Source organism: Euprymna scolopes, chromosome 24, assembly GCF_053919585.1.
Source record: "Euprymna scolopes isolate OS-2025 chromosome 24, ASM5391958v1, whole genome shotgun sequence".
NCBI classification, from domain to species: Eukaryota; Metazoa; Mollusca; class Cephalopoda; order Sepiida; family Sepiolidae; genus Euprymna; species Euprymna scolopes.
The window spans coordinates 67,642,256-67,668,756 of NC_136505.1; the positions used below are offsets into that span (position 1 = coordinate 67,642,256).

General features: G+C 31.0%; 1 protein-coding gene across 1 annotated transcript in view; it reads left to right on the top strand.

The window, feature by feature from the left end:
- LOC145246762 (sucrase-isomaltase, intestinal-like) overlaps nucleotides 1-26,501 on the top strand; it is a 1,547,717-nt gene that overhangs the window by 1,044,157 nt on the left and 477,059 nt on the right. Inside the window, exon 20 of the mRNA XM_080108534.1 lies at nucleotides 23,552-23,676. Within this exon, the coding sequence (XP_079964660.1) occupies nucleotides 23,552-23,676 (125 nt within the window). The remainder of the gene's footprint in view (nucleotides 1-23,551; nucleotides 23,677-26,501) is intronic.

Consider the following 26,501-nt stretch of genomic DNA (forward strand, 5'->3'; position numbering starts at 1 on the left):
CTCAACTTTTACTGCATTGATTAAACAAAAATTAAAAAAAAGCTAATTAGCAACTAAGTCTTTTAAATTTCACAATTTAAAAAGATATATGAAGATGTATTACACAATATCACAACTTGATAGAAGTTACAGAACCATGTATTTTAATTTTTTATTAAATGCAATAATATAAACTGTTATAATATAACTAAATTGTTCTGTATATGTTGCTTTCGAGGAAAATAAAGGTCTAATTTGCTGGCACGATGACTTTGTAATAATGTGTCTATGTCTTGCTTCCTGTTCATGTACAACTTTTTGAGAAAATCAAGCAAATTTGACCAGTAAGTGGCTTCAAAATTCACTGTTTCTGGAAAAAACAACACCATAAAAACAAAACAAAATTATTTGAAAACACTTATTTTTTATATTTTTGCGATATAATATGAATAAAACTAATTAAATTAAGAAAACTAATAAAATATAATGGATAAATATTTATTTACCTAATGGACAAATTCGTTTGAATGCCCTCTTCTCTCACATCCAATTTATCTGAGTTTATCATGGATATTATATTTTCCGGAAGTAGTGAAAAAGCACTATATTTTGAACTGTTTAAAACAGTAATTTGGATCTCAGTTAACTGTTTTGTTCTCTGAATCATATTAAAATATACTGTTGTTGGTTAAAAAAAAATGTTGGTTTTGATCTCAAACCAACTAACTGCATACACTTGGATGATAAATTTGACAAAAATGTTTAATTTATCATAGTGTTTGAGGATAGACAACTCTAGTCCATAAACACATTAATCTTGTGGCTTATGTGTGCTATCTTCCTTGATTCAAGGACCCAATTTTCTAAGTTAACTTCTCCACAAGAAATGCCAACAGCATACTCAAAAAGTAGCCTCTGGTCTTCACACTTAAATTATTTGTTTCTTCTGCTGTCAGATAATCATGATCGAGAAGGAAAGTAATTTTTTAGAATTCTACTTGAGGCAAATCTTGATAATTATTGATACAAAGTTTCCCCAAAGAACCAGTAAATGTTGTTAGGCTTTTGTTGTTCCATCAATTAATTAAAAAATTTCTGTAAATGGCAGTTCTTCTAGGTGAACCTGGAAATTGGAAAATTTGCATATTTAATGATAGAACCAGATTACATAATAAATACCAATATATTATTTTATTTTCCCCCAAAAAGGAATATAATTGCAGGTGAATCTATAGAATTAATTTTATCTCCTTGTTTGGAGGATAAGTGCAATCTATGTGCCTTGTTTGACAATTTTCTGTCTTGCACTTTACTGCAAAGTCATCACATCTCAAGACAGAAAGTTTACAGCTACAAGAAGATATATCAAACAGCCTGTCTAGCTGTTCCTTCATTCTTTTCACTTGGATTGCTGCAAGATATTTCCTGTCAATCTGTTTGGCCCTCTTATAGCAAAATATATTGACCTTCTGCCCTATATAATGTTACCTTAACAATGGCAAGTGTGGATTGACTGCTTGCCAAATACTAATTATTTCCTTGGCAATTAACTATTTTTTAAGTGTTGATAACTGTTCTCGAGGAAATGACTAAACTGGATGACTTGTCGTGAAGTTGGGGTTCTGTTTCATCTAAATGACAAGGTGGACCAGAAAATTTTGTGAACCACGGGTTAAAACTTAACGTCGTGCGACATTTACTGACATTCTAATCTGAAAAGTAAAATAAATAAATTGATGATAACTGAAGGAAACTGTATTAGCCTATCTTTCAGTTTCATATGTAAAATAATAAGTGCTAGTTATAGTAAATAATGAAAAACTTTGTAGAGTTGAATCAGATAAGAGAGGACCAAACCAAATCAGAGGTATAGTAGTGTTTAGTTTAGACACTTTTAGCAGATTTTAGCTCCGCCTTCGATAACATGAATTTATCCATAAAGAGATTCATTCTTGCTGTAGCTGTGCCATTTTAAACGAGTGTTTAGTGTTTAGAGTTTGAAAAACCAGTGCTTGTGCATCTATGTTACTATGCTATTTTTAATAGGATTTTTAAGTTAAATTTAATTTTTATGAAATTTTGGTTTATTAAACTTTTAGGTGAAAGTACAGAATAGTTACAATACAACCTCCTTCCCATATTAAGAATGGCTTTCTAAATAACAAAGCTATTTTAGCACAATAACATAGATGCACACATAACGAAAAACCTTTAAAGGAGTTTCCTTATTTACTTATATTAATCTTTGTGGGTTATCTGATTTTAAAACTATAATTTTTGAAGAAAAACACTGCTTAAAAACAATTACTCCCTAAAAATAAAAGAAATTAAAATTTTACACTAATTTTCTGCAAAGTATTTTTTATGAAGTAGAAAACTTGAAAATTTACGTGGTTATGTTTCGTAAAAGAATGTGTAAAATAAAATTGTATGGACTATAGTTTTGTAGTTGTTTTAATATAAAACTGAAGTATTGCCATATGTTAATAAAAATTTCAAATAGAATTGTATGTGAAATATTAGGTGTGTGCAAAAATAATGTTTTTGACGTTCACTTGGACGTCAAAAATGACATTGTTTTTGTGCCAACCTAATAGAAAAATAAATTAAAAAAAATAAAACAAATATGTTTAAATTCACTGCAGACACTTGACATATAATAATATATATTTTAAACAAGTTTTTTCCGTTTTTCCTTTCGAAATAATTAAGCCTAAATCGTAATGTTTTCAAATTAAATAATAAACAAACGTTAATTTTCAATATTAATAACAAGCGTGTTTACGACGGTGAAATCTAAAATGTTTCAACCCCCAAAAGTTCGTGAAATGGAAAAACGAACTTTGATAGTTATTATTTAACAAACATAATTTTGCCTTTACACTTACTATTCATGTTATTAATTCATTATCTTCACTCATTTTATTTAGAAATGTAGTTTAAAACATTCTAAATAATGATTCCACTTTCTTAACGGTACCGATTGTTTTGATGACGGGACGTTATTAATTCACCGAAAAACTTTTAATCACCTCAATTTTTCAACTTTTAAAGTCATTTACTCAAGCAAAGATAACGATTTTGAGAAAAATATTTCGTGTAGGTCTTTTCTATGGCAAACCCCAACTATCATCACCATTGCCTCACCGGGGTTCCAAAATTGACCTGCCCATGTGTTACGCGTATTTTCATTCCGTTGCTGATAAAATTTTTCGTTTTGATTTTGTTTCAGAAACTTTTCCTTAAAAGATAATAGATTAAAATAAATTTAAGGTTTTGGTAGTTATGATTTTATTTCTTTCGAAAAAGAAGAAAACGTCCAAAGATGTGTGAAATGTACAGTGACAATGTTATAAGAGAATCAACTGTTCGGAAGTCGTTTGCAAAATGCAAAACCAGAAACATCAATCTTGAAGATGACACTCGCGGTGGAAGACACACAAAATTTGATCTTGATATTTAGAAAACAATAGCGAAGAAAGTCCGAATATCACAACTGAAGCATTTGCGCTAGAGTTGAAAGTTTTCAAATATTTAGTTCATGACAATTCCCATAAACTAAATATTGCTAAGAAAGAAAAACCTTCTCATATCTACCTTCTTTGTGTGCCTAAAAATGTTATGGCATTTCCAGACAACTTAATATATCGGCCAAATTTAAATAAACCCTTAAAAATAGAATAATTATACACTAGCAAAATATGCTCCTCTCCCCGATTCTTTATCTTGCTAGTATATATAATGTAAATGTTAGGTTTGCTACTAAATAACATATTGTGAACATTTTCTGTTGACTACCCTCCTTTCAGAGAAAACATGATGCCTAGAAGTATGATCCAATTCAAAAGAAATGAGACCACATTACTCTCATACGTTACAAATATGATGTAATACTTGGAAAATATCTTATAATGAACAAACATGCAGCAAATTCGACTACTAATGAATTTTGCATTGAAAGATGATGCAATAGTACAGTATTAAAAGTAATAGCATAGTTTCGGTTTGATACCAGGATGAGCATTACAATAAAATATTAACAGAAGTAAAAGTATATTATATACTAATTTCCATTAAAAACAGATATATAGGAATAACATTAATGTTGCTGTGCACCTAATGAAACCATACAAATGTCAACCAGGTAAAAAATAATGCGTAAAGACTCATCTTTCCGTAGCTCAATAGTTCAGAGCATATGTCCAGTTAGCGGAGATTCTGTATCTGATAGAGTTGGTAAACTTTTACTTTACTTTTTAAATGGAAAGTTAAGTCATAAGCGAGTAAAACAGATTTGAATTTAGACAAACAGATACCGACTTTTTATTAACTATTTATTTAGACATACTTTATTTACGAAATTTATTTATTTAGACATACTTTATTTACGAAATAGGAGATTGGTAAGATTCATATTCTGTTAGATGAAATTTCTTCTACTATCGACAATCTAGAAGAATCCGCGAGACAAAGTCCGTAGTAATCGATGTCCAGATTGATTTAATTATTAATATTAAACACTTCCTGTATGGGGTTACTTTTGTGGTATACCGAGTTTAACATTAAGTTTTTAAATAAATTCACTTATTAAATTGTTAAGTGAAACACTTATACCGCTTAACAATATATTTTTACATAATTCTCTGCAGTTTATTAACTGTTAAAATAATAACATTATTATGCAAAAAACAAAAAATTACTAATATAGATAGGGAGATATTGGTTAAATATTTTGAACTTCATCAAAAATTTAATAATTAATGTGCCGTGTCTGCATGCAAAACTTTACTGGTTGCACTGAGGAATGCACTGAGTTGTGGAATGACTGCGGTAGATACACATGATTTTATGATGCTTGATCCAAATACTTATTTAATGCTCCAATATATATAGATTCATGTTCATGTGGCGACGAAAGTCACGATTATATTATCTGAGTAAGAATTGGGATAGAATTTAGACGAAAAAGACCATTTTTATGTGACTCGTCCGAAGGCAAATCATATAAATGATAACTTTTTATCACACACATGCATGGTAGACACATTCATATATATATATATATATATATATATATATATATATATATATATATATATATATATATGTATATATATAAACTAACAAAAGTACCCGGTACTGTGAAAAGGCATACACCCATTTCCTGATCCGTATCGAGACGGTGATTTATGTCATAGGCGGCTACATTGAAAAGCTTTTAGCTCTACTACATAATCAAATTAACTGAGTTGATTTTTCAATAAAATTTTGAAAATATAGCCGTCGCGTTATTTCATTTGGGGCGACATTTTTATCGTTCTGCCATATATATATATATATATATATATATATATATATATATATATATGTGTGTGTCTGTGTGTGTGTCTGTGTGTGCTTACATAGATTAGTGTACACTCCTAGAGATATTAAGCTTCGAAATGTCCCACCATTCGCATTCATATCAAGATTTCATCAATAAGTTTGATTTTATAAGCAAATTATCAATTATACTTACGTGATGAATAAAAGCTTTATTTTTAGGAGATGGAGTTTCCTTAATTTCATTTCAGATTGTATGAGGATTATCACTCGATATTGTTTTGTGTCGAATGATAGAAAATATTACATTTTTATAACTAATGTTTATGCAGTAAAAAGGATTTATATATATTTGCATACAAATAGATACACGTTGGTTTATATTATAGAGGGTGACCTCCCCCCCCCCAAAAAAAAACAGAGGACATTCAATTGTTTTTCTGAGCATTTAACAGTCAACGGAGAAAAAAGCTCAAAGGCCCTACTATTTTTATGTGATTTTTTTAATGTAATAAACTAGTTATGACCAAAGTTTCATTTCATTCGGACAAAAAACTAGGAGTTGGGGCCGTTTTTTTTGGGTCACCCTATATATATATATATATATATATATATATATATATATATATATATATATATATACAGGGTGACCCCCCCAAATATATATATATATATATATATATATATATATATATATATATATATATATAGATAATAGAAGAAATCGCTATAAGGAACGTCAAACATCTCGCCTTTAGACAGATATAACACCGGATTCATCAATTACTATAAAAGAATTAACCCAAAATTCAGTTACTAAAAACAATCACTAAAACCACTAGAACGGACACACGCCATTTACTATTTTATATGGCACTTGGAAGAATGTAACTCCTATAAAAACAATGCAACTAATACTTACGCCAGACATACGAGCACAACATTATCACACCGCCTCACTGTTATGATGTTGAATCTAGTGGCATCTTCCAACATTTACATAACAATATCACTGCTTCTCTTAAATTTACGAAATTCTAGTTAACAACATCAAAATACTACTATGAAACGAATGTAAAATCTTAAAGTCTTTGAAGATATTGATTTCAAAACGCAAAAACCTAACCTTAACCAGGTCATATTTCAGAATAGTACTAATACACTCAAATATTCGCATTTCCTGGCCCCTACCGTTCCTGCTACTTACTCCAGAACAAGCATGCTCTCCTTACCTACCGCACTTTCCCCTACCACAAGCGTCTTAATATATCTTACTGGCACACCAAGGACTATTTCAATAAATCTTACCATAATTCATTACCGAGACTAACACACATTCCTGATAATGTGAAGACGATTTTACGAAAAGTTAAAATCGCGAACATTTCGAGAAAAAAATGCTAGGACCATACATCCATGCGTTCGATGTATATACAAACAAAAATGATATAAAATGACAATACGAAATGAAAAAAAGAAAAAATAAAAACGTATTACAAAACAGATGCTTTCTATTGTTTTTCACAATGTCTGCATGAATATATATATATATATATATATATTTAGTAATGTGATTTATAATTTAAAATTTAAAATTTAAAAATCAAATTATAATTAAATTAAAAATCCGTTTCATAAGAAGGAACAACAACAAAATCAATTAATTGTACGATCGTTTCGGAAAACAGTGTTTTTATTGTAGTAGACATCAAGTTACGGACAATAATTATTACATATAGTTTTTTAATAAACAAGGTTTCCTCGTCAGCAAATTGTGAAGGGTTTTTATTAAATTTAAGACACCATAAATAAACTTAGCATTAAAAGTAAGGCAGATGTATCTTTTAATTTTTCGCCCTATATATATATATATATATATATATATATATATATATACAAGTGAACGTGCCTCTTTGTGTGTCTGTGTGTGTGTGTGTCTGTGTATATTTCCCTACGCAATAACTCTGTAAATTTTTAGTCTACAGACTCGAAATCTGATATACAGGGTACTGAGGTTTGGGAAAATCGACGTGATCGGTTTTTGGCCAGAAATTTGGCGATTAATGGGTCAAAGTTCAACGATTTGACCTTTGAGAACTCTACCAAAGTCCTCCAACAGTTGTGAGTCTACGCACTTGAAATTTTAGATATAGGTTCCGTGGACATGGATCTAACTTAATAACTTGATTTGAGCCCAAAACAATAAATTTTAAGGGGTCATAATAGGAGTCAAAGTTTTTTTAAACAATAACCTCTGCGGTCTCTTCCAAATTACTCAGACAATTTTTAGTCTAAATATTTGAAATTTTACATAAAGGGTATACAGAGATAGGGCAAGTTTTTTTCATCAGTTTGGGTCGAAAATTTTTAGTTACCAATATATAAATGTATGTATGTATGTCTGTTTGTGTGTCTGCCTTAAACTTTTAATAGAGGCAACGGATTTTACCAAGATCAGTATCGTTTTAAAGTTCGACCTTTCATACGACAAATATCAAAAATTTGGCTAAAGGCATTAATATCCTCCCCTTCAACTAGGCACTTTTCTACAGGGAGGGGTACTTTTTCGCCGATATTTTTGAAGGTTATCCTCTCCTTTAGATTGTCTAGCCTTAATTTTAAAAAAATGTCGCTTCCGGTTTGGCGGTGGTCGTAGCAGCATAAACGTTAGGGTTAACTCCGTTCTTTTCCTCCTTTGCGATACGGGTTCGAGCCTGCCTTCCTACTACCACTTTTTTTTTGCTCTGCATACACATCCAAACACCCAGACAATGCCGGGCTGAAATGCTAGTATGTATATATATATATATATATATATATATTATATATATATATATATATATATTGAGAAGAACTATTAGTTTTTTCTGTATTTTCATCATCATAATAATCATCATCACTCTCTCTTTCTATCTATATACACACACAAACACAGTGAGAATAATGGAAATAGTATTCCGACAGAATAGAGAAAATGACAAGAGGAAAACCGAGTTATGGGTTCATCAACGATTCGTCTTTATTTAGAGGAAGTCTCGAAATAAAGACGAAAAGTAGATGAAACGTAGATGAACACATAACTCGGTTTATTCCCGTTTATTTCCCCTCTCACTCTTTATATATATATATATATATATATATATATATATATATATATATATATATATATATATATATATATACTAGCAAAAGTACCCGTCGTTGACTGAGTTCAAAAACAGCCTACAGAAAATGGACTCTGATTTATTAAAGTATGATAGGTTATGAAAAGGAAGGGTTGTAAATAGATAGCTTCGAATTTGGGGGTATCAAAACCAAAGTAAAATATGATGAAAGTAAAAATAAAATAGATAAACCCCATAATTTATTATACCATACCTGTACACACTGAAACACTTATCACAATATACTGTGGATCTATATTAAACTTTGTGACATATTTCCATTGTATGGAGGTCAGGCGCGAACGAACATCCCATAAATTTATTATACCATATTTCTTTAAACTGAAACATAATTATCAAAGTATACTTACGCAGATAGATATGAAAAGTCTTTATTAAAGTTTGTGCCTATTTCCATTCTATGGAGGCTATTTAAGTTAAAACATACTTATCAAAGTATTATTATGTACATTTATATAAAAAAAAACCCACTTGTAAACGTTTTTTTATATTTATTTGTTTTATTTCCATACTTTGTGGAGCAGGCGCGTACGCAGACCCCACAATTTTAATGAATCATCATTATGCTAGATCAAATATACGCATTGCTGTTTCTCGATATCATATGTGATCAGTTTTCTATAATAGTCAACCATATAGGAACCTATTGGTGACCAGACCCACACACATACGTTCAGCTTTATATTATAGAATATATATATATATATATATATATATATATATATATATATATATATATATATATATATATATGTGTGTGTGTGTGTGTGTGAGTGTATGTGGATAAATAGATAGATAGATTATTACTGTATAGTCCCTGATACAACAATGTGGTAAATATTTGATTATTATGCGTTTATCTTTTTAGTTTCATATAGGAAGGACAATAATTAATTACTTGAAAATATAATGTATATGTTTATCTTACGTATGCACCATATAATGTACTTGTTTATATTATATATCGGTTTGATAATCAGACGTTATCGCGTAAACGCTATCAACCCACTATTATTAAACATGATATATATATATATATATATATATATATATAGTATGTAAATATGCAGATATATGGTAAGTTATATAGGTGTTTATGAAATGTTTCTGCGTAAGTTTGACGAGCGTGCAGGAGGATACAAATCGGAACATTATATGCAGCATTATGGCCATCATAACAACATTCATATATATATATATATATATATATATATATATACTATCCAGAACTTACTTCCTATCTCTACTCCTGTATTGATCACAGTAGAATTAAATACTGAAAATCGATACAAAACATATTTTTACTCATTATAAAATCTATCTGGAGTTATATAATAATAATAATAATAATAATAATAATAATATATATATATATATATATATATATATATATATATATATATATATATATATATATATATATATATATATATGATCAGAAATTGGATAATATATCCGAGGCTAGGATAAAAACGGAGGTGGAATGAACTAAAAGTCTCACGACTTTTTTGTACAATACTACTGACGAAAAGATTAATTTACGGTATATATAGGGGGAGGCGGGGGCTGTATATATAAGTATATATGGAAATGGACAACCTAATCGTTTTCTACTACAGACCTTTGAGAATATGCAGTTATGAACATTTAGAGTGAGACATCTGACACATCGAACGCACATACAGAATTACAATACTCGACATACTTCTTACTGAATGCGAAGAAAAAAGCTCTAGAAATTTCTAAGCGCGATCAAGACAGTTTCATAATTAACAAAACTCTTAATTGACGTATTATCCTTTCTACCAATAATAAAAACAACGCTATATATAAAAACTAAACCAAATAGGTATTGTAATATCTTAAATAACCTCCACAATAATCAGAGATATAAGCTGTAAATTCAATTTCAAGATCAAAGCTGGCGAATACTCACTACCTTGTCGTGACTGTGGACAGATATACATTGGTGCAACACAATGTGACTCGATTAGAGAAGGTACGAACATAAAAAGGAACATATAAATACACAACATCCTTAACGCCATTTTTTTCCGATATTATGAGAATGAAACCATTTTGGTTTTTAAAAGAAAACAATCCTAAAAACAATACACAATAAATGTACAAACCGTTTGATGGAATTCGTCATTATCTCCCATGCTTTGTACTTGATCAAACAAAGGAAAGACATTTTTTAGATTTCTTCGCACTCATGTAAAGTAATTATCCAAAATAATTTTAACACTGGCTTATTTGTTTTCACACACACACACACACACACACACACACACACACACACACACATATATATATATATATATATATATATATATATATATATACTAGCAGTATTAGCCGGACTTTTAGGGGGTTGCTTTGATGCCTTTTTATGCATATGTCGATCTGTATCTTTGGTAATTTCAATACGTTCTTTTTTTTTTGTAATCCTAAACACAGGATCAACATCGACCATGTATTCGTTGTAAGAATTTATATATTTGTCGCTGTATAGTTCTACAATTAGTCAACTGCGTCAAAAAATCCTTATCTTATGTTGCCGGGCATACTACTTGTGCTTGGTTGTTTGGGCCTATGTTTTGTTAAACCGACATATAAGAAACCCCTGCATCACATTTTCACTAAATATGTGTGTAGACTGTTTTACAATTCCTTCTGGACTTGTTGTGTATTCAATGGACGTTCAAAAACAGAAACATAATTTACTTTGCACTGGTAAAAAACGCGTGAAAATTGAAGTCTTATGAAATTACAACTTGGACGTCTTCAAGTCCAAAATAAACAAATTCCTGATTAATCGCCCCCTTAAGTAAGACACGTTATAAAATCTCCCAACTATTATTACGATATTATCCCATTGATTATTGTACACAAAATAACCCTTATCCCCGAGTGGCGTCCGGGCCTTGATAAGTTGTGATTCCCATGTAAAAAAAAAATTATTTGCAGTTAATTAAAAATTAAGAAATTTACGTGCGGAGTTTGAAACTAAAGACCACGTCATGCAAAAAAAAAAAAAAAAAAAAGCACAAAAACAAACAAACAAAAAGCTATCATCTTCCCCACGGTAGAATTTTCACGGCCCGTTGTTCTATCATTGTGGCTAAGCGACGACATGAAAATAAATGGCTTTACCGATGATAGATAGATTAAAATAGCGGTTTCGATGGTCGATTATCGGTAATTATCGAGGGTATTCTAAGAAACAACTTAACTAAGACAATTCCCACACCTGTACACTAACGTTCTGTAAATTTTAAAGAAAATCTGTTCAGCTGTTTCGAAGTCTATAAGGAACGAACTCACACACAGAAACAAAATTGCATTATATAATTGCAGAGATAGAGATGCACACACACACACACACACACACATATATATATATATATATATATATATATATATATATATATACTACCCACCCCCCTCTATATATACTTTTAATTAATTATCTCGCTAGCAGCATATTACATTAAAAAAAGTAGTCGAGGATTTAAGCCATTTTATCACCGTATCTATCTATCTATCTATCTATCTTCTATCAATACTACTATAAATTCGTTTTTTTATGTGTATTGATTTTCATATTAAAAAAAACATCTTTTCTATTTATTTTAAAAGAAAATACAATTTTCTTATATATGGGTCATGGAATTGAATTCATCTGCTAAACATCTAGCTAATTTGCATATTATTTTAATCATTAATTGTAATTAATTCCCTATTAGTTTTTTCGGTTTTCTTATGCAATGATCATCTTTAGTATACTATTATGTTTAATTATATTCATGCAGATATTCTACATGATTTATACTTGTATAATATTTGCATAAAAAGTTTACAGGACAAAAATACTGTTTCCATATATATTTATGTATACGTACATATTTTTGTTTAATCTATCTATCTATCGATCTCTCTCTCTCTCTCTCTCTCTCTCTCTCTCTCTCTGCATATATATGTATATATATATATATATATATATATATATATATATATATATATAAAAGTGAACTTGTCTGTGTGTCTGTCTGTTTGTATACATTTCCCTACGCAATAACTGTCAATTTTTAGTCTATAGACTCGAAATTTGATATGCAGAGTACTGAGATTTGGAAAACTCTATGTCATCGGTTTCCGGCTAGAAATTTGTCTGTTAAGGGGCCAAAGTTCAACGATTTGACCTTTGAGAACTCTACAGAACTCCTCCAACAAGTTTGGGTCTAAACACTAGAGATTTGAGATATATGTTTCTGGTCATGGATCTAACTTAATAACTTGATTTGAGCCCAAAAATCAATAAATGTTAAGGGGTCCTAATAGAGGTCAAATTTAAAAAAAATTGACTTTTTTTGCTCAACATACACCTCCAAACACACGGGCAACGCCAGACACCCATGCTAGTATATATATATATATATATATATATATATATATATATATATACATACATACATACATACATATATATATATATATATATATATCGTTAATTAATATTCCAAAACCAGAAGATGTTTTTATCTCACACTTGTAGTATTTTATTAGCATGTTAATGTAATATGTCTTATATGTATTTTGAACTTAAATTATTTTTTAATCATTTGTTGTATCCATACATTTTTTTTTTTACATATTTCCACCTCTCAGCACGATTAATATTCTCTTACTTTATTTTTTTTTCCATAGCTTTTAGTCTGCCTCTTTCATATCTCATGGTTGTTAACTACTGAAGTTCTCTTTCGGTCCTGAGATTAACACAACATTGCTCACACAGATAAAGACAGACCGACAGACAGACACACACACACATACACCCCCCACACACACGCGCACGCAAACACACATACGCATGCAATTAATAATGTAAAATTCTTATCGTAATAATAATATGTATGCATATATATACACACATAACCACACATAAACACACGCACACACATATGTATATATATATATATATATATATATATATATATATATATATATATATTTATATAATTTTTATTTAGGTAAACAAAATTACCATAAATCGCTACAGGAAACTATTGTTAAATTTTAAAAGACATCGTATATATATAATCTATGTAACGTTATATATATAATCTATGTAACGTTATATACATATATAATTACAGATATATATGTGTGCGCGTGTGTGTCTGTTTAAAATAAGAGGTAAACATATAAATAAAATTACAAATATAAATGTTTTAATTAGAATGAAAGCTGTATATACTACATCGAAACATGAACAAAAAAGCACCACAATTATATATTTTATCAAATACACGCTAGCAAGTAATGCATGTCTTGCTATTTTTCAGCCTCTGATGAAATTGACTTATCTTTGAAAGCAATAATATTTTATGAATAGTTTAACTTATCAAGATTTATTTACTCATATTGAGAAGAAAAAGAGCGGAATTTACAGGACATTGTAAACATTGTTTTGCGCATTACAATAATGGTTATATATAGTATAGTAAGATATTTCTGTTTAATTGTTTTCATAATAACCGACTGATGAAATAAGGGTCTTTAATAAAATTATAGTCCGTTTAATGACGTTTCGATTCGCATAAGGTGTAAGTAATAGTTGAAATAGAATGAAGCACTGGTAGAACATATTGCAGAGATGGTTCGGAGTGCACATTCACTGGGCCAGATAGAATAGTTCGATGAATCAACAAGAGTACACAGATTGCAAATCTTATAAAAATCATCGTAAAGTTCAAAAAGGATAAAGCTTTGAAAATGGCTGAATACATTTACAAATAGTAAACCTGCTGAAACTTAATAAAGAGCTAAGACAACACATTCAAACAATGACCACGTAATGAGTTGATGAACGGACGGAATATTCGCATAAAAAATGCACCAGCAGCCAGAAAACATACCAGAAACTGGTACTCTAAACGCTTACATGCGTTTATTCGCAATTACAGTTACGCTATGAAATCTAATTAAACAATTTCATAAATACATGGTAAACATTTTATTATTTAATACTGCGTCAACTGTGACTGTTTAGCTTAAAGTGTATTAATTTTTTTTATGAATCCCAATTCATACCGAATCTTCTTTTTAATCTATTGTAAATATTTAAGTATATATAATACATGCTGTCAACATTTAAGTATATATAATACATGTTGTAAATATTTAAGTATATACAATACATGTTGCAAATATTTAAGTATATATAATACATGTTGTAAACATTTTAGTATATATAATATATGTTGTAAACATTTAAGAATATATAATACATGTTGTAAACGCTTAAGTATATATAATACATGTTGTAAACGTTTAAGTATATATAATACATATTGTAAACGTTTAAGCATATATAATACATGTTGTAAACATTTAAGTATAGATAATATATGTTGTAAAAATTTAAGTATATATAATACATGAAGTAAACTTTTAAGTATATATACTACATGTTGTACACATTTATGTATATATAATACATGTTGTAAACATTTAAGTATATATAATACATGTTGTAAACATTTAAGCATATATAATACATGTTGTAAACATTTAAGTGTATATAAATCATGTTGTAAACATTTACGTATATATAATACATGTTTTAAATATTTAAGTATATATGATACATGTTGTAAACATTTAAGTATATATAATTCATGTTGTAAACATTAAAGTATATATAATACATGTTGTAAACATTTAAGTATATATAATACATGTTGTAAACATTTAAGTATATATAATTCATGTTGTAAACATTTAAGTATATATAATACATGTTGTAAACATTTAAGTATATTTAACACATGTTGTAAACATTTTTGTATATATACTGCATGCAGACACAGAAAGAATCCATATTTCATGATCACTAAAGGAAGAGGAAATAAAGGACAGTCTCAAATTAACAGAGCATATACTACATTGCAACCTTAAATAAACATTTGGATGATACTAGTTTGCTAGACAATTGTATATAAAATATTTGTTTAAAAGAAAATATAAAAGTAAATAAATATATGTCTTGGAATAAGAATCAGTCTGTGAATATTCAGATTTATTTAAAATATTATTTGAAGGAAACAAACAAGAAATCATAAAACGTAATTTCCTATAATTGTCATGGCGTCCACAACAAGCTATCGTTCGAGTAAATTAATGATCTCCCTAACTTTATTATTTTAGTCAGCACTAGCAGTTCAGGCCAGCTTTGCTCAGGCCCTATGTACTGTTTATACCAAAAATTGGCGGAGGAGTTTTGTAGAGCCTTAAAAGATCAACTCTTTCAACTTTGACTTCTTGGCAGCCAAATTTTTGCCCAAAACAAAATTAAAAAGCTTGCTGCATGTCTGAATACTCTTTATGTAAAATTTCAAATGTTTAGACACCACATTTGCTGAATATTTTGCTACAGATCGCAAAGGTCAAATTTTTAAAACTTTGACCCCTTGGCAGTAAAATTTTCGACTAAAAACCGATTAAAAAGTTTACCCCATGTCTGAATATCCTTTATGTAAAATGTCAAATGTTTACACTAACAATTGGCTGAGTAATTTGTTAGAGACCTCAGAAGTTAGACTTTGACCCTGATTTTGATCCCTTAACATTTATTTGGGCTCAAATCAAATGAATAATGTTTTTTTTTACCATTCGTAACATTTTCAAACTAAAAATACTATAGTGACGCTTTGTTGGTTTGTTTCGTTTTTTTTTTCTCTGCTTAAAAATGACCCCTTTTTCATTACTTAACCCTCACCTGTTTACTCCGATGCACTGCTCGTCAACTCATCTATCTTCACTATCATATCAATAATATCAGCAGCAGTACTAGTTCCATCATCACTGCTGCCGCCACTATAACAGAAATAGCAACTTACATTCCATAAAATACGATCTATCATCTCAATACATAAAACAAAGCCGGCCTCATGAGGCAAGCGGCAAGCACTTACCTTTGATTGTATTGCCAGCTTTTAAACCCCCGTTTTCCTTTTTTCTTGTTCACTCTTCAAAAAACGAAATCTATTTCAAAGATTGGACACGCTCACTATTGGAAGAGTCGTTCATTTTTTTTAATAATTATTTTATTTTTATTAGATGTGTCCATGTATTTTGAATAGAGGTTTCATCGATCGATGGACATGGAACGATTTTACTTAGTATATATATATATATATATATATATATATATATATATATATATATATATATATATATATATTTGTATTCATCGACATACAGTCCTGTTTCGTTGTATCACAACTCATCAGTGCCGCTAGACTAGCATCTCTCCTAAGCCAAGGATTGAACCTAGAACCGTCGTGTTGACAGTCGGCGCTTCTCCCGCTCGATATATATAGTTTTCGGTGGGAAGATATCCAAAAATTGAAAATAATTTAATTTCAACAAGGATCGTTGATAGTGCTCAAGCATAAGAGAGCAAGTTATATTTTTTTTATTTTTCATGTAAATACAGTCATATCTTGCTACAATGTGCAGACTGTTCCAATCATACTAGATATCATCAGGCAAGAAAAATTTAGGCACAAATACCGAAAAGGTTCAACATATTTTCAAATTTTGAGGAGAGTGGAATTTTCCATGAGTGGCGATGAGTAAAAGTCTGAACTTTAAATTTTGCCCATCGCCACCCATGCCGAATCTTCTCTCTGCAAAATTTGAAAAGAGTGTGAACCTTTTCAGTTTTTGTACATAATTTTTCTTGCCTGATGATATCTAATATGATTGAAACGGTCTGCACATCGTTGCAAGATATGACTGTATTTACATAAAAATAAAGATACATATATATATATATATGTGTATATATATATACATATATATATATTATATTGGTACCTCCACTTATCAAGACCCGAAAACACTCAAGTATAAGGGTTAATAAATGTAAGGTAGTAGTGTAGTAATCGTTTGTAATGTAGATTGGTTAGAATTTTGATTATTTAAGGAAACGGCTCAACAAGAATTTGTTTACATTGGACATGAAGGTTATCATATTGTAATCGGCAAGGAAGTAGCTCAGTGAATCAGTGTCCCACAAGCGGGTAGTTTTAATAAAGAAACTTTATTTATGAAATCTACGTTTTCATTCAGGCACAGATAAGGAGTGGAGGAAATTTTAGATAGTGGTTGCAGCTAGTCGAATGCATTTAGTGAAAGTTTGACAAAGGGGAGCATATATTAGAGCCCAGACGAGTATTTGTCACGAAAATAACAATATAGACAGGGTTACAACATCACTTCTGTGGAAAAAGATTGCATGTAAGAGAAAAGGGAACCCACTTCTAAGTTACGAAGCCGGTTTTGATCTCTGTCTTAACAAGATATTATTGCACATATTTAATGAAAGTTTTAGATAGATATCGCATCGAGCTCTGCTTGTTGATTACAACAGGGTTAAGTTTGAAATATAGCAATTCCGTTTCTCTGTTAGTTTAAAATAATTATTTTCACTCTTTCAGACCTTCATTAAAAATAAATATAATTTCGCTCTATATCGCTTAAGTTTGAAACATATAATCCGTGTCTTTGACTCCCTTATTTTTGAATATCTATTCTCTCGATTTGTCACACGTATGTTTGAAATAGAAAGTTCGTTTCCATACCTCTGTTACCCTTCAATTTTGATACTAAAATTAGTACATCTGCTACATGTGTAATCGGAATTTTTATCAATCCATTACACTTATTAAAGTAACTGACACTTCATCACTATGCATAACAAATGTTGTAATATCAAGTCCATCAATCTAGCACGTTTACGTTTCTTTCTGCGGTCACTTTACTACGAAATAGAAATTTCGCATAAGTTTAGCAAATTGCGTCTTTGGATTAAGTTTTGAAATAATAATTTAATCAATGCGTAACGCTCGTTTTGAATTGCAAGTTACTGGTTACAAAATTATTAAATACGTTCAAATTTGTTTTATACTTTAAACTGTAAATATCGATTATTGATAATGTTAACGCTAACATTTACCACTAGAGCAAGTATTGTTTCAAATTTTCCGAGATGAGAATAGATATTGGAATTAAAAACAATCAGCTCTTAACTATCCTACACTTCAAAGTAACAGTTTTCGGCGTAAAATTCGACACTGCTGTCAAAATTCACTATTCAAAACCGACATTACTACTAAAAACACGTTATTACAAAACACGATGCTCTACTATAAAAAAGTCAATCCTAAAACTCTTGCTAGTCATACGTCCAAATCCATGATCAACTCGGTCTCTGAAAATCAAGCTTTTTATTTCAAACCAGATGGATCGCATTTGCATATTATGGGAGAACGTCGCAAGCATATTAATAGAAAAGGTGGACCCTTTTTTGTTTCATTATTTTTGACTACACAGGACCCTACAGGCTGCACAAAACAGATTTGTAGCAATTTCAAGGCGTTTAATCAGAGTAGAGTAACTTATCTTGCATTTGGTGGCGTTTTAAGCCTCAGATACTTTGTATTTTTTATTATTCCTACTAGTATTCTCATCTTAGATGTTATCATCGCAACATTCGACCTTCTTTGTGCGCAAATCATCGAACTTGGAAAAATTTAGGTTAAATTATTACATTAGTATTACGATTATATCACAACTGTAATAATTTGATTATTGATATTATAAGCTTTTGATTTCACGAAAACATGTCTAATCTTCAGTTTTAGCATATCCTTGCGTATATTCTGGAAGAAATATTATGCCTAGGCATAGAATTCGCATAACACTGAATTTTCTTGACAATTGCCCTTATTGGAGAATGGGAATTTGGACACATATTCTTAGTTTTCTGTTATTTAAAACTTTAAATTTTGTGAGAATTGAACTAAAAGGTTTGCTTGTATGACATATCCAATTATGCAAGGTAGATTTTGTCATCAGTCAGTGATATAACTTCTTGGTTGTTTTTACAGCTCTCCTTATCTATTAATGCTAAACTACGGGTGAAAATAACATATATACATATTTTGTGTGTACTATGGGTTTGTAGTTTATTTATTTATTCACGATTATTCTCGTACATTTTTTGACACACACCCACACACACACACACATATATATATATTTCTTTTCGGCTGTCAAAATGCATGTAGTTAGTGTTACAGTCTTATAATATACCCACGGTGTGTTGTATCGCTAGTTAGCGCATCAGTGTCGTCCTTATTTTATCCCCCTAGTTAATGTTTGAATAGCAAAGGGCTCGTCATCTCTTAAACAGAAGTTGGAGCGGCTTTTTAATTTTTTTTCTCCCTTTTTACAGGGATGATGCAACCTTTTTTGTAAATATGTCGAAATAATTACTGTTTATTAGCACGTATTACTGTTTCTATTTAACGGGCTGGTTTTGTTTGCATTTTTATTTAATTATTTTGCTTTTTATCATGTTTTTGTATCGTAAATTATGTTTACTTCTGTTTATACCTGTGTCTGCTATGTAACTTTGACAGTTGAATAGGTGTTGATGATTTTAACAGTTGAGAATTGCAAATTTCTTAGTCGGATATTATCTACACTAGTCGTCTAACTTTCTACATGTATTGGACTGTCACTGTATTTTCCATTCGATTATTGACGGGCCACCTCTTTCTTAGAGCACCCACTAATAACTGACTTATGCACGTTTGTCTTGCCATTAAATGTGTGTTTATAGTTGTAATACCTATCCTTCGAGTCTATCGAGTTCATACCTACGTATACTCTGTGTTATTTGGGTTTCCTTTAGAATAAATTCTTTCATTATTAATAATGCTTTTGAATATGCATTTATTTTATAATGGGCATTTCGCACGAACCTTACAATTACTGTTTTACTCCTCCTTATGTTCCTTCTTATTTTTATTTACTGATTGAGATTCTACTATTTCTGATAATTATAATTTCGTGCTTCTAATTGTTATTTTTAATTTTGTTGTTGCGATATTAGTAATCTCAAACTACGGGCTGTGTTGGATAAGCTGCGGTCAGTATTGTCTTGAAAGCTAACTGACAAACTGTAAGTGCCGTTCTTCAGTGGAAACTCCCCCTGTTTACTGTGCTACAACCTGGACACTCTCCAGAAGATTCGAAAGAAAGCTAAACGGCATGTTCAGCCGTAGGCTAAAAACAGTGTTGAATATATCTTAGCAAGGTCATTCCACGAAGTAGCAACTTTATGGCAACCTACCTTCCATATCTATTACCACCAGGAAACGACGTCTACGATTTGCCTGTCATTGCCAGAGAAGTAAGCAATGTATTGCTGTCGACTCCACGGTACTAGCGCATGAGCATAGGGCGACCTAAATCCATGTACATTCATGATGCCAACTTTGATCCTGCAGATCTGAGGCAGCTGATGAAAGACAGGGAAATCTTGAGAGAGAGTCATATGTGTGCGGCCAAGGAGACTGACATATTGTTCATTTGACGCATTTTACTGTAATGTTATTACCACTCCCATTAATATTGATATTTTATGTTTTAATTATCATTTCTAGATTTCAGCTGCAGCTACTCGACAAAGAAAATAATTTAAACATGTTTAAATTTTCTGATTCGTTCGTCGACGGCCAAAAGCCAGAGCAGTCCAAAGCAGCGATTAGAATTTGAAATACCAATGTCTTATATTTAATTGACACTCTTGTTTATTGCAATGTACTTATATCTATCATATGTTCACGTTACTATGATAACAGCAAATGAAGTTACAACTTTTAATGTTTTCTAAAGTCACGTTATAAGTTAATCAACATTGCGCAAATATAGATTCAAGTTTCAACTGTTTACGCATAGTTGTTGAATCTATAAGCGAGGAAAATAACAAATAGTCTCTTGCTCAAATCAGAATCCTCCGACAGCAGTCTTAATAATTTATAATAATCAACTCTGTCTTTTTACTTCTTTTCCTCTCTGCCTCTATTACATATAAATATATTCGCAAGCAGATATGTCGCAACATCAAAGCATCTAGTGTGTTTAAGAATGAGTGTATAGCAAATTGTGATTTTAAATTAAACTACAATGTTTATGCTATTACCGACCGGTAGCTGAAATGGGAATCGTTTATATATATATATATATATATATATATATATATATATACACATACACACATATATATACATATATATATATGACGTAATCCCCCATTTAGGAGCGTTAGAAGGAGGCGTTACACACACACACACACACACACGCACACACACACACACACATATATATATATATATATATATATATATATATATTCCAAGCAATGTTTTTTGTTTATTTAGATATTTGAGCAACGGGAAAATTTTAAGATTTTGAGGTGATTCATAAACGTAATTTTATTATTTCAACACATGTATATCAGGGATTAAGACGATGAAATACATCATTTTGTAAGTTCAAAGGATCAACTAACTGGCACGCCGTAACTCAATTTATGCCGGTGTTTTAATGAAAACGGTTCCGTTTTTTTTTTCAGGAAAGTTAATATATATCGGAGAATAGTGTTGTAGAACGTTGTTATTCAAGGGATTCAAGAACAACGTAAAACCTTAACTTGTGGACAACAGGTCGAATCATGCAATTATTAATGTAAATGCAAGACTTCAATTTAATAACTGAACAGAAAATTTGGAGATATAAAAACATCAGCAGATTCCGAATTGATTTGCAACTTACACGAATGTATGAACTGCTTTAAGTAAGTTTCCAGACTTTTTTGTACGGACATTTACAATTGTCATGGATTTAAAAATTCAGGATATAATTGCTATATATCTTACGGAATGATTTTAAATCTTAATAAAAAGCTACAGCAGGAATACACCGTACTAAAGTCTGATTATCACAACTGGCGCGTTTAAAAATGCAATCTAGACGTGAGAACACTTTAGAAGAACAATATGCAATAAAATTCTGATTTAAACTTGGAAAAAATGACACAGAAAAGTATGGAATGCTTCAGACTGCTTTTTACCAATCTTGCATGAATTATGCATCAGTTCATGAATGAATGGTATAAGTGCTTCAAGCAAGGCAGGGAGTATCAGAGGAATGATGTGATGGGTGGGAGGATTAAGGAAGTTAGAACACTAGAGTTGATTGACAAAATAAATAATTTCATAGATAAGGATCGTCGTGGATCGATAGAGACATATGTTTGGTGGGCACTTATGTTGCACTGTAGGGAACTGTACACACACTTATATACGAGAAACTGAAGAGGCGGGAGATTTGCGCGAAGTTTGACCAAAGGGTGCTCAGAGAAGATTAAAAAAAAAGACGTTGTCATGATAGCATGGTCGTGCTAATCAATTCTGATTCCACAGTTTTCATGCTTTGGTCACCTGCGATGAAAGCTGGATCTACTATTAAGACATAGAGACCAAAAGACAGAGTTCCCAGTGGAAGCATTCCAGGCACAAGAAGGCCAGACAGAAAAAAATATGCCCCCAAACTTATGATCATCCCGTTCTTGATATCACGAGCATAGTCTACATGCACTGCGTTTCCACCAGACAAACAGTCTACAAGGAATACTATGTTGAGGTTTTAAGAAAGTTCAGCAAGTTATTCCGTAGGAAGACGTCAGAACTATTTAAATCAGTTCAGTGACATTTCCACCAGTCCAATAAGCCATCCTTCTTACAAACTATTTGATCAAGAAAATTTCTCCCTCTCCTAATAAACCAGACATTGCTCCCTATGAGTTTGGTTATTCTCCTAGTTCAAATAAACCTTAGAGGTTGCGTTATGAAACACTTGAGGAGGTGAAAGATACTGTGACAAAGGTCATTGACACGCTCACACAAAAGGGCTTCCATCGGGACCTTCCAGAAGTTGTCGGAATGGTTCAATAAGTGAATTGTAGCAGGAGATTACTTTGAAGCGGACTAGAATTTCATGTATGCAATGTATATAAATGTGTCCATACGAAAAAATGTTTAGAAACTTATTGAAGGCACTTCGTAGAAATAACCAAAAACAACTCTATTGCCATGAAACGCGTTAGCAAAACCGACTTGCATTGTCTCTTTTGCTAATTTCAGGGTGAACCGAGGTCATCAACTGGTGAAGTGATTTCCCTTCCAACACCTTTAGACTCAATCAATCTGCATGTGAAAAGTGGACACATCATTCCCAGACAGATTCCAGCCCTCAGCACTGAATACAGGTAAGTCGTACAATTGTGATTCCCTAAAATCCAATAGACGACAGCGATGTCGAAATTGTATTCCATGTGGTAATCAGAAAGAGCAACAATAGCTCACCTTATTATAATGGGCGCTCTCCTCGTTTCAAGGTTTCTATCCAGATTAAAAACCAATATTGTAAAAGAAAACGCACGACGTTCGAGAAGGAGTAAATTTAAAAGCAAGTAGAAAATGCTTCACACTTTAAGTGATTTCCCGATGGAATCAGAAATCGCGTGCAATTCGCAACCACCACAGAACCAGATGCTTCTAATAAACAAATCGAAGCATGTGTCGCAAGGTATCATATTTAACAAAGAAAGTGAGTCTAAAACAGAAACAATTACACCATTATCCCCATTAAAATTGTACGTGGGTCTATTTAAACCACAGCTTTAAATATCATCCACTAATAAATATAAACAGCGATTAGTGTTATTATTGTTGCGATCCAAATAACAAATATATACTGATAAACATTTGGGTTTTTCTCAGACGGAATCAGAACACCATCGTTTCGAGTATTATATTGTTTTACAAAAAAACTTAATCATTAATATTTTTTTTTGTAAAACCTAAACGTAAGCTAGCAATAAATAATTACACTACAATTAATAATACGTACATTTTTATATGGAATCTACATGTCGGAAAACTCAGCATCGGCGAAATCAGAAACTTCTCATCTAACAATTGAACACACTATTATACTTTCCAATAAAATCATGAGGAAACATACAATAAAGATCAAAGAAATTCTATCGTGTGTTCGACATCTATGTACTATTTACTTTCAATAAAAAATATCCTTTAAAAATAATAAGGTGTGTTAGGTTAAATTTATTAAGATCATAAACATTGCTTTGTCTTATATACTAACTAGCGGGGAGTACCCGGCGTTGCCCGAGTGTTTGGAGGTGTGTGTGTTTTTGGGTAAATGAAAACAAAAATCGTTGGCCGGGTGTTTGTTTTAAGAAAAAAAACGAAGCCTTGACTTGTTTTATCATAAATACGTCGCATTAATTACTAATTAGAACTTTACTCATGAAAATATTTGATTATATTTTATGTAAGAAAAAAGTGATAGCGTAGGTTCGAATATAGAAGAGTATTCTGAAAGTTTTGTATATATGAGAGCGACTTTATCAACAATGTTTTCCTATTCCGTGTTCCCATATATGCATAACACACAAACCAGAGATTATAAAAAGTTAAATTTTATATTATACAATATAGAGAAAGTAAGTCATTTGACGATATTCGTAAAAATAACTGGCTATCTTTCTTTAATTTAAGTCCGCTTAAATAAAATATGGAATTAATAGATAAATAAAAAAATCAATGAATGTTTGTGTAGAAAATGTACAAAAACAAACTATTTACTTAATTTATTTGGTATATTAGGTTTGAAAAGAACATTGAAATAAGTTGGTCTAGATATCGATAATTTTATGTTCTTTGAATGTCATTTAATTCATAAAGTAAAAAGGGCAGAATGAGTCTCTAGGAAGCTTGTGGGTCATTAAGTGCACACGTTGTACCGAATGCTTGCAACATGAAAGTTTATTAGCTGAAAGGCGCGGTGCAGAGCCACGACAATATCTTGTTTTTTGATTCACTAATGAAAGGGTTCTGTCCATTTATTGTTTATCTCTATATATCCAAATCTCTCGGGTGCATCAAATTGATGTAAAATGATAGCGCAATGTAAAATCTGTATTTAGATGAGTTAAATAATTCAGATGTGTTCTTTCAGGATCATCAGTATTATCTCCCTTGACCTGTGAATAGTGTTAACGAATGCAATCCTTTCGGTGAGAATTAAACTTTTTTTTTGTTGCATTAAATATGAAAAATAAAGTATACTCGTTTTCACGTTTCATTTAAAGTAGAAATAAACGTATCTCCTGACGGTAGTATGCCTTCCTATACCCTAGCATTTGCTTCGTCTATCAGCAATCGTAATGGCTAAGTAAGATAAGTGAGATCAGTTAATTAATGGAGAGTGAATCTGCTTACTACCTTATATATTTTTACGTAGGCATTACCACTTATCAAGGCCCAGAAACCACTCGAAGATCAAGGTTAAAGAGTGTACAGTAGTCAATTGATCAATATAGTAATCGTTAGTAATGAGAATTCGGTAAATTTGTTAATTTAAGTGCAAAGGGTCATCAGGAACTTGTTTACGTTGGACTTGAAGACAGCCATGTTGTAGTCAGATGGAAAGCAGGCAAACTGAAGACAGTTCTACAAGTGTACAGTTCTAAGAAAAAAGATTTGTTCATGGAATCTACGTTTAGGTTAAGCCACAGATAAAGGGTGGGGAAATTATTGATAGTGGGTTCAGCTAGACAAGTGTTTCTCGTTAAAGTTTGGAGAGGAAGGGCCATAGATTGGAGCTCAGCCGATCACATGCAATGAAAATAAAGATAAAGCTGAGACAAACTCGCAACATCTCTTCTGTGGTAATCAGAAAGAGCGTCTGTAAAGATGTTGCAAGGAAGAGAAAAGGGCAACCCCTACGAGGCTACGAAGTCTATTTTGAACTCTATCATGGCAGGGTAAGTCATTTCTAGCAGCTTCTGCCAAGATGTGGCAAGAGTACTCCATCTATATGTTTGACTATGCATCTGAGAGAATAAATGCAATAATTTTAAACGGATAAAACGCGAATAATTTTGAGAAACACGCTGTAAAATGTGATGTATGTGATTAGTCTTAAAGAATTTTTGTAGGAAATGTTCGCATAATTTCCTACTGAAATTGTAGATTTAATTTAGTAAAGTATCCACCGAAGGCTATA